The sequence below is a fragment of the Macaca fascicularis genome, chromosome 8, assembly GCF_037993035.2.
Source record: "Macaca fascicularis isolate 582-1 chromosome 8, T2T-MFA8v1.1".
Classification (NCBI taxonomy): Eukaryota; Metazoa; Chordata; class Mammalia; order Primates; family Cercopithecidae; genus Macaca; species Macaca fascicularis.
In genome coordinates this window covers 14,155,360-14,172,263 of record NC_088382.1, presented here as the reverse complement: position 1 = coordinate 14,172,263, position 16,904 = coordinate 14,155,360, and the positions used below count along the sequence as shown (strand labels likewise).

Sequence of the window (16,904 nt, the reverse complement as noted above, 5' to 3'; positions counted from 1 at the left end):
AAAAGCGCTTGGAAACAATTCTCCAGTGAGGAATGCAGCCCAGCCCACATGCTGATTTTTGCCCGGTGACACCCACGTTAGACTTCTGCCCCACAGAACTGTGAGATGATACAATTTCAATTGTTTTAAGACATGAAGTTTGTGGAAATGTGGTAAAGCAGCAACAGAAATGAATACAGTGATTTACGTGGAAACCCCTAGAAGAGTGTCTGGCACGGTGTTGACACCTGACAAGCGTTTCCTGATTTCCTGACATTGCAAAGCAGGGCTGGCCACACTCTATCCAAAACAATAGATGATAGACTTGTTCTGACAAAACAGATTCAGTGAATTATAAATGGCCCAGAACACCTACAAATTTTAGGTTTCAGGTAAGTGATTGCCTTTCCTTTCACTTAGAAACCTCCCAATGCTCATCTTACTGATAAACTCTAAGTACCAGGCAGGAGACTAAACACCAGACAAACCCAGCCCCAGATGCCCCGAGGGAGCCCGTCCCAGCACTCACTCCGCTGCACTGAAATGATGTCCAAGTCAGTTTATCCCACTAGACCAAGAACTCCAGCTCTCCATGTGTGAGTCACCAGTGCTGCCTCTGCATCTCTGCTTCTAGGATGGTGCTTCTGCACTTCACAGGAAATCTGTATCAATGTTTGTCAACACTATATATGACAGTGTCACTTAATATCTGCACAGAAAACATCAATTCTTTGAGGACCAGGGCCGGGTTTATTAGCCTTCGTACTCCCACTGCCACTGTCTGGGACATCAGAGGCACTCAGTAGAAGTTGGTGAAGAGAAAGAAAAGGCAGAGGAGAGAGAGGAAAGCAGGACCAACACCGCAGACACAGATTCTGAGGTGGCTGGAGGAGAGGCAGGACAGAGAAACTTCCTGGATGCTGGAATGGGGTTCACTGTGATACCTGCTGCTGGATTTCAAATGTCAAAGGTGACACTTTGCTGACCTTGACTTCTGACTGCCCTTTAGCTTTCCCAACCTCAAGACAGGGCACTTAGAAACTGCAATGTCAAGAAATTATGCTTCATCAAAGCATGGGAATGTTATTTACATGGACGTTCATTACTGCATTTTTTATATGGGAATGTAAATAATTGAAGAGATTGTTAAAGACTAAATCATGCACATTCAATAACTTTGTAAAATATTAATGATAACTGAAACACAAATTTTGATGTTCCCCAAAAATGCTAACATATAAAACAATACTGGCCAATTAAAGATAGAAAACAATCCTAATGAAGCTCCCCAACAGACACATTAAAACTTCTCTGTACATTAAACATTTGGGATTTCAAAGGAAAACCCAGATTCATTCCATTCTTAATATGGCGTTTAAAAAAAAAATCTTAAGTAATACAATATTTCATTTAAAATTTACAAAATTCCATTACATTCATAATTTCGTTTGATCCTCAAAACAATCTCCTGAGTTAGGCAGAACAGGTATTACTAACAACTAACTCCATTTTACAGGTAAGGGAACTGAAGTTCAGCAAGTACTTGGGCTTAACAAAAGTTTTAATAGGGCCACATATCGAAACCAAATCTTCTGCTCAAAAGAACTAGAATAAGTTATCTTTTACATATTATTCATACTGATATCCTGTCAATATCCAAAAATGTTTTGAGGTAGCCTGCAATAATAGACACCTATCCAATAAAAACATTAAAATGAAAAACGGGGAAAAAAAACAGCAGGTGACATGGGAGACAGACGAAGGTAGATAGCAAAGACTGAGACTTATAATCTAACAAAACTTCATCTCTGACCTTCCAGTTCCAGGGAGATAACGCTAAAGGAAACAAGATGGTTTATAGACTCATAAACTGACAAAAGAGAGGTTGCATCAGTTCTTAACTCTGAAACACTCCTAGCAGCCACAGCAAATCTCTAGGACAACATACCAATGGCATCAAAGCAAGAGTATACTTCAGTGATAGAGTGAATTAAGTTCCCTGTTTGGGACCCAGGCCAGGGCTAGAGAAAAGAACTCTGAAATGTAGAGCTCAGAAATAAATCCTCTGTCGGCCACAGGCAGTGGCTCACACCTGTAATCCCCAGCACTCTGGAAGGCTGAGGCGGGCAGATCACGAAGTCAGGAGATGGAGACTATCCTGCCTAGCACAGTGAAATCCTGTTTCTACTGAAAATACAAAAAATTAGCCAAGCGTGGTGGCAGGCGCCTATAGTCCCAGGTGTTTGGGAGGCTGAGGTAGGAGAATGGAGTGAACCCAGGAGGCGGAGCTTGCAGTGACCCGAGATCCTGCCACTGCACTCCAGCCTGGGCAACAGAGCAAAACTCCGTCACCCCCAAAAAAAAAAAACAAAAAATTATTCTCCATACCCTTGTGTCCCCTTCTGTGAGAGACTTCCTTACATCATTGCGAGGAAGAGAATTTTTCTCTGCTATATTTACTTGAAAGAATTAAAGGTGTAGAGCAAAAATTCTTGGAAATTATGTAGTTTACGATCCTCAAAAGTGAGAAAAATGAAGCCCAGAAGAGAAGGCCTTCCAGGAAAATTCCAGAGCCGGAGGTAGAGCCAGTACATTGTTTTTGTTTTTGTTTTGAGAGGAAGTCTCACTCTATGGCCCAGGCAGGAGTGCAGTGTAGCCATTTCACTCACTGCAACCTCCGCCTCCTGGGTTCAAGCTATTCTCCTGCCTCAGCCTCCTGAGGAGCTGCGATTACAGGCGCCCACCACCACGCCCAACTAATTTTTGTATTTTCAGTAGAGACAGGGTTTCACCATGTTGGCCAGGTTGGTCTCGAACTCCTGACCTCAAGTGATTCACCTGCCTAGACCTCACAAAGTCCTCGGATTACAAGCGTGAGCCAACGCGCCCGGCCGACCTGGTAAGTTTTAATCAAGTATTCTGAACTATGCTACAAACACTAGGAAGTAATAGAAAAAAAAAATTAATCTAAAAACCCTCTGGAGAGTCAAAGAATTGCAGATTTAAAATAGCATGAATACTTGGATTCATGGTATTGAAAAAGGACCTCGCATTTACCCGTATGTACAAACTGCCTGCGCACTTCTATCAGAGCATTTTTCAAGCTGTGCTACAGTTAACTATGTACTGCCCAAAGCCAATCTGTCCCTGCGGATCGTAAGCTCTTAAAGACCAGGACTTCAGGAGAACAAGCAAAACTTCAGAGAGAAGAGAGCCACCGAAACAGAGTTCATAGCAATGGGTCGGCAGGAGCTGATGACTGGAGGTGCGCAGTAGTCTTGGAGTCTGGGACAGCGGAGGGCAGAGAAGGCAAAAGGGCCTGCATGACACGCTACAGGGCTAGGAGCCACAGCTGTGGTGATTAGTTCAGTTTTGTCTCCTATGCCTGTTACTTATACACCATCTCTTGTTCAGAAAGAACTTCAGGTTGAGTATTTGGACTCCTTGAGCCTTCTGCTGTTTGTCTCCAGGACGTTTAACACTCTTAAAAGGGGAAAACTGTCCAGTTCGATTTCGCTTCCTGGGACATTACAGGTTTTTCAAAAGTTTGATGAAAGCATTCATTAAGGAGTGATTCCACTTTCTTCGCTGGCTGAGAAATACAGCGTCTGAGGGGCAGCATCAGGTCTTCCCATCAAGCTGAGGTCGGAGTCTCCCCACCCACGGACCTCAGCCTCGCTCTCCCCTCATAAGTCTGACCTCTAACTGTAACTGCCTTGGCCTCATTCCGTGGGTGTGGATGCTCCTGCTTGAAACGCATTTTCCAGCCCGCCAAATTCTTGGGAGAGTTTCTTCCACTCTCCAAGCGCTAAGAGCTACAAAGTTCAATCTGGCTTTCCAGATTTTTTTTTTCTTCCCATTACTAACGGAAGAAATAAAGAAGTGCTGGGCAGAAGGGCCCTGCTCCCTCCAATCAGAGCCCAGCCCGGGGCCAGAGCAGGAAGTGCGGCGGTGGGACCCGCGGTGGGACGCGCTGTGAGGGCCCCTCGCCCCCTGGGACCCGCCAGCCAGGGCAGAGGTCGGTGTGGCCACTGCGCGACAGCTCCGGGCCCGCGCCTCTCGCTTCCTCCCGCCAGGCAAGTGAGAGGATAAACTATGGGGCGGGGGCAGTGCGCCCCCACCAACCGCGCCCCCCGCGCACGGACCCCCACTACACGCGTGTCCCAGGCGGAGTCGACGCAGACGAGCCACGGGGCGGCGCACAGCACCACTAGCAGGGCGGCCAGGACCCACGCGCGCGGGTCCACGCAGCCACCTATATAGGTGACAAAACAGGAAGCCGTCATGCGGGGCCGGGAAACAGCCCCCACCCAGAGTCACGGACTCCCTCGTCCGAGGGTCCGCGCAGTCCCCTAGGTGAGTCTAGCGAAGCAGTCTCGCTGCTAGGGAGGGCGGGGAGGGCGGCGGAGTCTCCCACTCGCGGTGACCCGGATCCCGCCACACGAGTGGGCCCACGCAGGGCCCCCTCTGCCGCACGCGGGGACCAGCCACGCTGCGGGGGACCGGGCAGAAGCCAGCGCCCGGGTCCATGCAGTCCCCTCCGCGGCAGACGCGGGGAGCCGGGGAGCAGTAGGGACCGGCCCCCACCCGCAGGGCGACCGGGACTCCCCCGCGGGCCCACGCGGTACCGCAGCAGGCGCGAAGCCCCCAGTGCCGCCCAAGGCCGAGACAAAGCCCTGGCGCAAGGACCCCGGATCCCGACCTCGGACCCTGCGGAGCCCAGCTCGGAGCCGCCACGCCCGGGGCAGAGACCCCCGCCCGGTCAGGAGACCCCGTCGCCCGTCGTGCCGTCTCACCTCAGGCTGCCGCCTCGCAGCGCTCGCTCCTCACCTGGGCGCCTGGGCCGACTGAAGCGCAGCTGAGCAGCCGACAGAGCCACCGCAGCCTCAACAACGGAGCCCCGGGGCGGGGCCGCCGCCGCCGCTTCAGCCCGTGTTCCCCGCTCAGGATCCGGCTCGGATCAAGGAGCTGCAGCTGGCGCAGGGCTGCGGCCCGGAAACACACCGCGCAGGTGCACACGGCCCCGCCCGCCGCCCGCCGCCCGCCGCCCGCCGCCCGCCGCCCGCCGCCCGCCGCCCGCCGCCCGCCGCCCGCCGCCCGCCGCCCGCCGCCCGCCGCCCTGCCCCAGCGGAGCCGGGCGCCCAGGACCCGCCCCCCGGCCAATGCGGAGCGAGCTGCGCGGAGAGGGCGGGGCCTGGAGGAACAAAGGGAGGTTGGGCGGGGCGGTGCTGGGACTGGGCGTGCGGGGTCCCGCGGGAGGACCGGACCCAAGAGCTGGCCGGATCCTGGCCTCCTAGAAGACCCAGCTCAACGTCCACCTGGAGTCTGCTCTACAGGACGCGCTCATCTCAAGCCCAGAACTCAGGCTTTTAGGGCAGAGAGCGAGAGACAGGCTTGTTTTACAAAAAGGGAAACTGAGGTGGAAGGAATTGGATTGCCTGCTGCCTGAACTCACGTAGTCCCATTCACTCGTTCACCTTGTCATTCAGCAAACATTTGGAAGCACGTATGGTGGGCGTTAGGAGTGAAGTAGGGCCGGGCGTGGTGGCTCGCGCCTGTAATCCCAGCAGTTTGTGGGGCCGAGGCAGGTGGATCACTTGAGGCCAGGAGTTCGAAACCAGCCTGGCCAACATGGTGAAACCCCATCTCTGCTAAAAATACAAAAATTAGCTAGACTTGGTGGTGCAATCCTGTAATCCCAGCTACTCGGAAGGCTGAGACAGGAGAATTGCTTGAATCCAGGAGGCAGAGATTGCAGTGAGCTGAGATTACACCATTGCACTCCAGCCTGAGTGACAAGAAAAAAACTCTGTCTCAAAAAAAAAAAAAAAAAAAATTGTCTCTTGCCACTAGCATGAAGGTCCCATGAGAAGAAAAATGGAAACTCTTGCTCATAACAGTGCCCCAAATGCCCAGCACAGTGTAGCTGTAGGGCAGTTGGTCGATGGTGGACGCTGCTGGTTGAAGGGCCCAGCTGGTCCTCCCAGCTGCCTTCTCCCTGGTCACGTTCCATTATAGAGAACAGAATAGTTTCTTGTCCTTCCAGAGTCCCTCTTAGTGGGGATTGGCCAAGTGACATTGTCCTGCCCCGGGAGACATAAGTGGAAGTTGGCTGAAAGGTTTCTAGCCTTAGTGTGCTGGGACGATTTGAACCAGGACATGACAGCTGACCGTCCATCGTTCAGGAATTCTGCAAGTTAGTTGTTCAACACATTCAGTACTTCAAATTTTAAATAATATATACTCGCAAATTAAAAAATGCATTAGACCAGATGCAGTGGCCCACGTCTAACACATTGGAAGCCTGAGGCAGGAAGATCACTTGAGCCCAGGAGTTCAAGACCAGCTTAGGCAAAAAAGGAAGATCCTGTCTCTACAAAAAATTTTAAAGTTAGCTACGCATGGTGGTGTGTGTATGCAATCCTAGCCACTCAGGAGGCTGAGATGGGAGGATCGCTTGAGCCATCTGTTCAAGGCTTCAATGAGCTATGATAGTGCCACTGCACTCCAGCCTGGGTGACAGAGCCAGACCCTGTCTCAGAAATAAATATATTTCATATATTAATAAATTTATAATAAATGTATATATACACATGTATTATAATTATATATTTAGACATAAAGATGTATTTCTTGTTTTATTTATTTATTTATTTATTTTGAGATGGAGTTTAACTCTTGTTGCCCAGGCTGGAGTGCAATGACACAATCTGGGCTCACTGCAGCCTCCACCTCCCGGGTTCAAGTGATTTTCCTGCCTCAGACTCCTGAGTAGCTGGGATTACAGGCACACACTACCACGCCTGGCTAATTTTTGTATCTTTAGTAGAGATGGGGTTTCTCCATGTTGGTCAGGCTAATCTCGAACTCCTGACCTCAGCTGATCTGCCCACCTTGGCCTCCCAAATTGCTGGGATTACAGGTTTAAGCCACTGTGCGCAGCCTATATGATATATTTACATATTATAATTATGTATATTAATTTTATATAATTATATATAAATATAAAAATATAAAAACTTTCCTTGCCTTCTCGTTTCTACCTACAGTCAGTATATACCCATGATTTCAAATACTATCTACATGTAATAATTTAAAATGTATATTATATATATATATATATATATTTTTTTTTTTTTTTTTTTTTTTTGAGATGGAGTCTCGCCCTGTCACCAGGCTGGAGTGCAATGACGCAGTCTTAGCTCATTGCAACCTCTGACTCCCAGGTTTAAGCGATTCTCCTGCCTCAGCCTCCCAAGTAGCTGGGCTTATAAGCGCCCACCACTATCCTGGCCCGCGGGATAGTCAGAGCAGGCCCTGGAGAAGGGGTTGGGAATTTGGGGAACAAGAGACACGAGAAATGGAGACAAGACAGTGCTCTGATCAAGTCTCGTTTAATGGCGGTAATGCACTGCCTTATATACACTTGGAAGGGAAGGGGTTGGGCTAAGGCGGAAATGATCTCATTGCCGAGGGCGTGGCCAGGTTAGTTTCGGTTTCTCCGGTCGGACGTCATGTTGCGCTTGCGCTATTAAGTAACAATTTTCCCGGGCGCGGGAAAAGTGAGTGAAGAAGAAGCAGGAGGAGAGCCATCTTTTAATGGCGGTATTAATATAGGGAAGAAGGTAAATCTAGAGAGAAGGTGTGGGGTGGAAATGAATATAGCTCAGGCATTTAATCTTTAATTATTATTCGCTATGGCCGGGGCGTGCAGCTCCGGACACACCACCATGTCCTGCTAATTTTTGTATTTTTAGTAGAGACAGGGTTTTGCCATTGTGGCTAGGTTGGTTTCAAACTCCTGACCTTAATTGATCACCCGCCTCAGCCTCCTAAAGCGCTGGGAATACAGGCGTGAGCCACCTTGACCAAAATATTTTTCTGTTTCCAAACATTTTACATGAGAGGAAAGTGGAGAATAAATCACCTGACACTCTACTGTAAAAAAAAAAATCTTTGTGCCTCTCTTCTTTTCATCTTTCCTAAGTGTACATATTACCAAAATGTCTTTAGGTTGAGGTCTCCCCGTGAAAACTTTACAGGGTGTTGTGTCCTCAGCCACCCTCCTGTCTTTTCCTAGTCCTGGCATTTTAGAACTGTCTGGGAATGATCCAGGATACCCACAGTGGCCATGTCTATTGGAGGGTCTAGTGAATATCAGCCCCGGGGTCATCTCATCCCCAAGGACAGCCTGAAGTAGGGGGTAGAGTCTCTCAGGGGAGCAGCTGGATGCTCTTGGCCTTAGAGGAATCTCCGGGTATAGTTTCATCTAAAATGGTGACCCCTTAGGGTTATTAAAATTTTAGGACATTAAAATGAATGGACAATACAACGTAACGTCATTAAAGCTAGGTCATTAAAACTGTTCCTCTAGCTGGAGGTTTTATTCCTCGGAGACACATTGATGGTCTGCCAATGGGATGCTGATATTGAGAGGAAAAGGCAGAAATGATTTCTGCTTTCTAGATTGTCTCAGACTTGTGAAGAGAGAAAAATTCTCCCAAAGGATGAGGAAAACCCACCCCAGAGAGGATGTGCAAGAACCTAAATATGAAAATGCTCTGAAGGCACACAGGAGGACAAAGAGCAGTGCCAGTGCCTCCTAGGTGGTCACTGAGTGCTTTACTGAACAGGATGGGTGTCCCGAGGGATAGAATGGGCTGCCGTGACACTTAGAAAGGTCTGCGTTGGAGTCAGCACTGCCTCTCCCTGAGTTTGTTACCTTGAAAAGGCTTGTCCTCTTATTTGAGTTTCAGTTTGTCATTGACTGTAAGATACATTTTGTCAGTACAGCTTGAAAGATAAAAATACTATTTCCAAAGAGGCAAGATAAAATGATGCATTTTATTTGCTAAAAATTCGTATTTATTTCTTCCCCAGAGTGAGTGTAGTAAGTTTTAAAGGTCTGTTCTTTTTAAGGGTAATTTCAAATGGAATTGTAGGACTTAGCTTTGTCAATGCTACTGGTGAAATACAAGTGTGATAGATAAATTGATGATTTACAAAGATTCACCAAAATGTCAGTTCCCCTCTTATAGCATGGTGAAGAATTTATGACAGTGGACATATCTGTATCCTCTTATCTGGATATCTGAGGGGGTTTTTCGTGTTTTTTTTTTTTGTTTTTTTGGAGACACTGTCTTGCTCTGTAGTCCGGCTGGACTGCAGTGGCGCCATCTCTGCTTACTGCAACCTCTGCCTGCCCGGTTCAAGTGATTCTCCTGTGTCAGCCTCCCGAGTAACTGGGATTATAGGCACCCACCACCACACCCAGCTAATTTTTGTATTTTCAGTAAACACGGGGTTTTAGGCCTGGCACGGTGGCTCATGCCTGTAATCCCAGCACTTCAGGAGGCCAAGGTGGGTGGATCACGAGGTCAGGAGTTCCAGAGCAGCCTGGTCAACGTGGTGAAAAACTGTCTCTACCACAAATACAAAAAAATTAGCTGAGCCTGGTGGCAGGCACCTGTAATCCCAGCTACTCGGGAGGCTGAGGCAAGAGAATTGCTTGAACTCGGGAGGTGGAGGTTGCAGTGAGCCAAGATCTTGCCACTGCACCCCAGCCCAAGCGACAATGCAAGACTCCGTCTCAAAAAACAAACAAACATACAAACAGCAAAAAGACGGGGTTTTGATATGTTGGTCAGGCTGGTGTCAACCTCCTGACCTCAGGTGATCACCCATCTCATACTCCCAAGGTGCTGGGATTACAGGCGTGAGCCACCATGCCCGGCCCACTCTATTTTCCTTTTATTCTCTAAATTTTAATATGTTTGAGTTTGTCTGTTCCTTTATCACTGTTTTCTTACATAAAAGAAATTCTGCCTAATCCTTCATAAAAAAAATCTTCCTGTGACTTCTGAAAGTGTTCTGGTTTTATCTTTCATATTTGAATATATAATAAGTTGATTATGGATCATGGAATGGAGAAGAATGCAATGCATTTTCCCAAGTAGATGCCAGCCTGGTTTGCCTCATATTTTAAAGTGCATGTGATTTCTTTTTCTATTCTACAGTGCCTACTCTATCATTCATCAACTTTCCATATAAATGCTGGGTCATTACGACTTTTCTTCCCCTTGGTCTGCTTGCTCGTCTCTCTGCTAATACTGTGCTGACCTGAGTATTGTCGTTTGAAAATCTTAGAAGTATGTTAGACAAGTCATCACTCTTTTTTTAGATGACTAAAAAGCATTAGACATTTGTCATTTTTACTACGCATGAAAAAGTAGTTTTTCCTTCCTAAAAAAAGCCTGATTGGGGAATTTATGTGATTTCATAGGAATAGCATCTGGAAATGGTGACATTAATGTCATTTTAAAAAACACGTGTCGTATTTCCTCTTATTCCTTTCTGCCTTGACATTGTGCAATAGAAATTTTAAAAATTGTTGTATTAGTATTGTTAAATATCAATTATTGGTTTTGTTTACTACTCAATTAAATTTAGTAAGCCTACTTTCTCTTGGTATAATCACATTGAATGGGCTCAACTCCCCAGTTAACAAGTGACAGCACATGTAAAATATTGTCTACCAGGGAAACTCATTGAACACTTAGTGTTCAGACTGTGTTTCGGTGTCTGGTTCCCTAAGCACCACTGCAGTGAAAATAATAGACCTTCGGCAGAAAAACTTTTGGTAAATATATTGCATAAGCCATTTAGATGCAGTGAGTCATTCTTATTACTTGGGTTGGTGGAATCCCTTTCAAAATGTAAGTTACTATTACAAACAAAGGTGGAACTTTGTGAGCAGGCATTTTTAAGAATAAGTAGTCTCAGGACTGATAATATTAACTCCCTTATGCACATCAGGTAGGACTTTATTATGACAGATACTAAAAATGCACAAAGTGAAGTTAAAAGGTAACTCCTAGCAGCACATCTTACTCCCTGGATTCTCTAATGAGATGGGTGTTTCTACTTTGCTGTTGCCTTTCTGAATAGTTCAATTCCAGCATTAGTACTGCTGTGTGGGAGGGAGTATGTGTGAACAGAGTAAGAGTTGTGACAATCAAGTCACAGAAAAAATGCTTGGAAATTTTAGAATCATGTAAACAGCTTATGGATTGAGTATAGATTCCCAGTGCAGTCAGTCTCACCCATCCTTCTATCCACATGTGTGGAATGTTCTAGGACTCCATGGCTTTTGAGGATGTGGCTGTGAACTTTACCCAGGAGGAATGGGTTTTGCTAGATTCTTCTCAGAAGAATCTCTACAGAGAAGTGATGCAGGAAACCTGCAGGAACCTGGCTTCTGTAGGTGAGAATGACAACTCATTTCACTTAATTACAGAAGTATTTCCCTATCATCAGTGCTATTTGTGATTTGCAATGTGGCAAGGGAATGATTTGGTGAATAAATCAGGCATGGGCACTGTGTACAAAGAACATTAAATCTAGTAATGTTTCTGTAGTTTGTAATAATTCATGATAATTTTGTGGGTCTGCATTTTAGGAAACAAATGGAAAGACCAGAATATTGAAGATCACTTTGAAAAACCTGGGAAAGATATAGATAATTTGTACTGAGAAGAGGAAATAAAGTCCTCTGAAGGAATCTTATCAAGTCATGAACTTAAAAACAAGCAATCAAAACAAATAAGAGTCACTTGAAATTTATTTTTTTTAGAAAGTGGGAATATTTCATTTCTCTCATACCCACTCAAGGACATATGAAAATGCACACTGTAGCTCCCTGGGCCTTGTAAATACAAGAACGTACACAGGATTAAAACTCTAATAGTTTAGAAACTGCAAGAATATTTTCAGTTTTCACATTTACTTGAAAAGTCATGTGAAAACTCCCACAGGAAAGAAGTTCTATAAGTGAAGCTTTTCTAATTTGGAAAGCCTGATGCAAATTAATTACGGTGCAGTGCTTGAAAAAATGTATGTTACACAAGTTACAAGTATATTGTTTTTATCAGTGGCTCATTCTTAAGGAGTCATGAGTATGCAATTCACCTTGTTTTGCAGGGAAACCTTGAGGTGAGAGTTCTGTAAATGCTCTTTAAGCAGTAGTACTTGAGTTTCATAGATAATGATATTCAGTTTATTGGTAGAATTTTTGTCTATTCATTTGATAATGTGCTGGATTCATGGTTGAATTTTAATGTTTTTCTAATATGTAGGTAAGTTTAATTTTTTTTTATTTCATTATTACCTTTTTTTGAGATGGAGTCTCACTGTGTTGCCGAGGTGGAGTGTAGTGGTGCAATCTCGGCTCACTGCAACCTCCGCCTCCTGGGTTTAAGTCATTCTCCTGCCTCAGCCTCTGTAGTAGCTGGGACTACAGGTGCCTGCCACTACATCCAGCTAATTCTTTGTATTTTTAGTAGAGACAGGGTTTCACCATGTTGGCTAGGCTGGTCTTGAACTCCTGGCCTCATGATTTGCCCACCTCAGCCTCCCAATGTGCTGGGATTACAGACATGAGCCACTGCACCCGGTCGGGTAAGTTTCGCTTTTATGTATTGTCCTGTGATTAACGGACCAGTGAATAATGATTGTGAATTGTTGGGATTGTCTTACTAGCCTCATTTGGCAAATTTTGATTATCCCTTGTTCATTATACACATTCCACCTTTCTTTATTAAAGGAAAAACTACTCTTGATGTAAAGATGTTTATTTTTTGCTAATAATGAGTTGGTATTAATTCCTAAGTACATAAATTTTACTATAGAGTATCATCTCGTGAGTTCTTTGTATGTGTTGCCCTTTATTCTTTATTATTTCTGTCTATTATTTGGGTCATTCACTTTGAATGAAGGAGAGAGGACTGTGATAGGACAATATGTTGTAACCAATCTGAGGGAGGAAGCATTCAATCTCTCAGTCACATATGATAGCGTTGGGCTTTTCATCAATGCCTTTCTTATTGTAGTAGATAGTATTGCATCATTATGATATGATAGTTTATATACTGTATTTTAGAGTATTACAGTCTTACCAGTCAGTGTCACATGATTCAGTTCCCTATCAGCCAATAGACAAACCAATCACATACTCCTGTAGGAACAAGGAACATCCTCGGCCGCGTGGGTGGATCACGCCTGTAATCCCAGCACTTAGGGAGGCCGAGGCCGGTGAATCATGAGGTCGGGAGATTGAGACCATCCTGGCTAACACGGTGAAACCCCATCTCTACTAAAAATACAAAAATTTAGCCGTGTGTGGTGGTGGGTGCCTGTAGTCCCGGCTTCTAGAGAGGCTGAGGCAGGAGAATGGTGTGAACCCGGAAGACGGAGATTGCAGTGAGCCAAGATCACACCACTGCACTCCAGCAAGGGTGACAGAGAGAGATTCTGTCTCAAAAAAAAAAAAAAAAAAAAAAGAACATCCTCACTTTTTTAATGCTATACCACTGCTATACCACTCTCTGCTCCCAAGTTAATCCCTGTTTGGGCCTGTGGGAGCTTACACCATCCTCCTATAAGTAATTAATAACTGATGTCTGGCTTATCTGTTTAGTAATAGATGTTATGTGTTTAACGGTGCCAGTAAACGTAGGGTGCTCATTCCTTCCTCACCAGTGGGGTGCGTGAGACGCTGTTGAAACAATTGGCAACACAAATGGAACGGACCAGCCCTCATGAAGGACACCTGCTCAACTTGACCTACCTGCTGTCGGCTGACGGTTCCGTAACACATCAGCAATCACCTGAGTCAGAACCGTGAGCTGATGATGGGCCTTCCCTTTGGTCTGCACAGTGTTTTGTGGTCTTCAGGTGTTGTCATCTTCTCCCACACTAAACTGCTCTCATCTCCTAGACATGAATGTTTACTTGCACCCAGCATGACATTTGGCCTGTGCTTAGCAGGCAGTTTTGAGGCCCTGGTTTATTAATGCACAAAAGCGCAGCACATAAGCCAACACTTAAGTCCTAATTAGCAAGGATCAGGCTGTATCTCTGTAGTCCCTGCATCTACTCTGTTCACCATCTCTGTATGCTTAGGGCAGCCATGTGAACATTATTAATTATTATATACTCCAAGACAATAGTTTTTATGTAGGCAGAAGTAGTGGCCTTGTTTGTTTCTTGTGCTGCTGCTCCCCTTGCCACTGTCCCCTACACCCTCCTGATGAGGTGTACATCTATGGTGCCTCATGGTTCAGTCACGGATGAATAAAGAAAATGGGAAGAAAGAGTTTGATATTAGCCCCTATCAAAGCATATGAAGAAGAGTCTCAGCTGCTTTCATTGAAAAATTCCTAGCGAGTGTGTGGGTTTTTCTTATCACTGCTGCTTATCAGCATGCCAAAAGTCGAATCTTCGGACGGCAAGTCTTGCCGGCCTTAGACATAATGGCCTTACTGCATGTGGAGCTAACTCCAGGAAGATGGAATGACAGTCTCTGGAGGATTAGGTGGTCTCCTCCAATGTGGCTTGATGGGCTCCTGAACTCTTTCCTGTAACCATGCAGAGAGTCTACACTGCCAGCAATCATGTGCCTCAACTCTGTAGATGTAGAAACTCAAAATATTCAAAATATTCTGAAACAGTTTCCATTGAAAGGAAAGAGAAAGGCAGTTAGGTGCCATGCTCCAGTCAAGATAACTAGTGGATGGCTCACAAGAATACTCTGTCGCTACTGTCTGTGCCTCTGTCACAACAAATATCCTGATCCTTCAGTTTTAAGGGTGCAGGGCTATTTTCCTCCCTTTCTTACTGGTAGTTCTCAAGATAACTGTATGATATGCTGGGAAGGCAATATCCTGATAATCAGGTGACATTGGTCAGAACAGCCCAGGCTCTGTTATAGTCCCTGCTCAAAACAGAATGGCCTTTAATGCTTGTGTCCAGCAAACCACATCATTGGAGAAAACCCAAGGTGGGCTGCTTTCTGGGGTCCCTCAGTTGTAGTGCAAGTGAAGTGTTTACATCAAAACTCCATCCATCTGCTCTGGGTAGCCTTCCTGATCTTGTGGTAGCGGTTCATACTGAATCCTAGGCTTCTGTTGTCTTTTGTTTGCTATTTGTAAGTAATAAATTCACTTCATGGAATTTATGTATGAATGTGTTTGGTCTCATTGTACTCAGAAAAGTTGGTAGCCATTGCACAGTGAACCCACTTCATAATTGGTGAAAACGCCTATGCCCCCCTTGTGCCACAGCAAGGAGGTTCATTCAGCCAAACATAAACTTCATGTGCGTAAAACCCTGTAGCACAATTATTACCATGTGGAAGGCCTTTAACAATGGTGATGCTGATTTGAAGAACTCTGAAGGAAGAAATTTACACAAATGGGTTGGGTACACGGGAGTCCCTCCTAACTTAAAGCAACCCTTACTCCCCTCTGCCTAAAAAGAGTGAAGAGGCCAGGCACGGTGGCTCAGGCCTGTAATCCGAGCACTCTGGGAGGCCGAGGTAGGCAGATCACAAGATCAGGGGTTCAAGACCAGCCTGACCAACATGGGGAAGCCACATCTCTACTAAAACTACAAAAATTAGCCGGGCATGGTGGTGGGCACCTGTAATCCCAGCCACTTGGGAGGCTGATGCAGGAGAATTGCTTGAACCTGGGAGGTGGAGGTTGAAGTGAGTCAAGACCATGCCACTGCACTCCAGCCTGGGTGACAGGGCAAGACTCCGTCTCAGGGGAAAAAAAAAAAAAGTGTATAAGAACTGAAACAGGTTTAAAATTTCACCTAATTGGAAATGCAAAGTTTACAAAAATAGTATTAAAATAAATTGCTAAATGAGTGCTCATTGAATTTTATGCCTCCACAAAGTGGGTTGTGAATTAACTTCCACATCTGTTGAAAGCCACCAAAGTTCGGCAGCCTCCGTGTCTGAAATTCACATGTGGCTCAAATATGAATTATACCTGGGGATACCCCAAAGTTTAAATATGGTATCCCCTGTGATATTATGAGGAAGTGCTGTACATAAAACAGGTTGTCTTCCTTTAATTCTGAAAATAATATTATCTTGCCTAAATTCTCCAAAACGCATCGCTCTGCAGTATCCGATAGAGGACATAGGTTTCCTGACCAATGAGCACTGAAAGTAAGTGTGTGCGACTCACCTATGTTCTTATCAAAATGGAAATCCCCGAATCCCACCAGTTAGAATAACATGACAGAATGGCAGATTTTTGGAATATATAGGTTTTCTGTGAGGTTAGTAAGTATTGATTCCATTTTTAAAATAGATATCAATATATTTAGATTACCTATTTCTCGTATGTTTTAGTATTAAGAGATTGTGTCTTTTAATTCATCCAGTTGGTCTAAGTTACCAAGTTTGTGCATTATGGAAATTGTAATATTCTTTATTATTTTATCATCCATGGGCTCTCTAATATAAAGGCCTCTTTTAATTCTTCTACTATTAGGTTGGTGCCAAAGTAATTGTGGTTTTGGACCATGAATTTTAAATTTTTATAACTAGGCTTCAACACATCTTTATTAATCAAAATAGAACCCATTACAGTGGACTGGGCACAGTTGCTCACGCCTGTAATCCCAGCACTTTAGGAGGCTGAGGCGGGTGATTCAGGAGGTCAGGAGTTTGAGACCAGCCTGAGCAACATGGTGAAATCCCGTCTTTACTAAAAATACAAAAAGTAGCCGGGTGTGGTGGCATGTGCCTGTAATCCCAGCTACTCAAGAGGTTGAGGCAGGAGAATCTCTTGAACCCAGGAGGCAGAGGTTACAGTGAGCTGAGACTGCACCTTTGCACTCTGGCCTGTGTGATAGAGTGAGACTCAGTCTTTAAAAGAAAAGAAACCATTACATTGAGCACATTTTTGCCAATGAGAAATAAACTTGTTTATTCCATGCTTTCACGGTTCGATGAACTCTTGGAAAGCATTTTCTGCATTCTGCTGGTTGTGTAAGTGTTTTCCCTGCAAAAAGTTGTCAAGATGCTTAAAGAAGTGGTGGTTGGTTGGCGAGAGGTCAGGTGAATACGGCAG

At 45.2% G+C, this 16,904-nt stretch overlaps 1 protein-coding gene across 1 annotated transcript in view; it reads right to left on the bottom strand.

Annotated features, from left to right (window-relative positions):
• LOC135964638 (SH3 domain and tetratricopeptide repeat-containing protein 1-like) overlaps positions 1-13,633 on the bottom strand; it is a 61,227-nt gene extending 47,594 nt beyond the window's left edge. The window contains exons 1-2 of the mRNA XM_065518825.2: positions 13,604-13,633; positions 4,810-4,933 (exon numbers count right to left, since the gene is read on the bottom strand). Of these exons, the coding sequence (XP_065374897.2) occupies positions 4,810-4,933; positions 13,604-13,633 (154 nt within the window). The remainder of the gene's footprint in view (positions 1-4,809; positions 4,934-13,603) is intronic.
• Between the last annotated feature and the right edge of the window lie 3,271 nt (positions 13,634-16,904).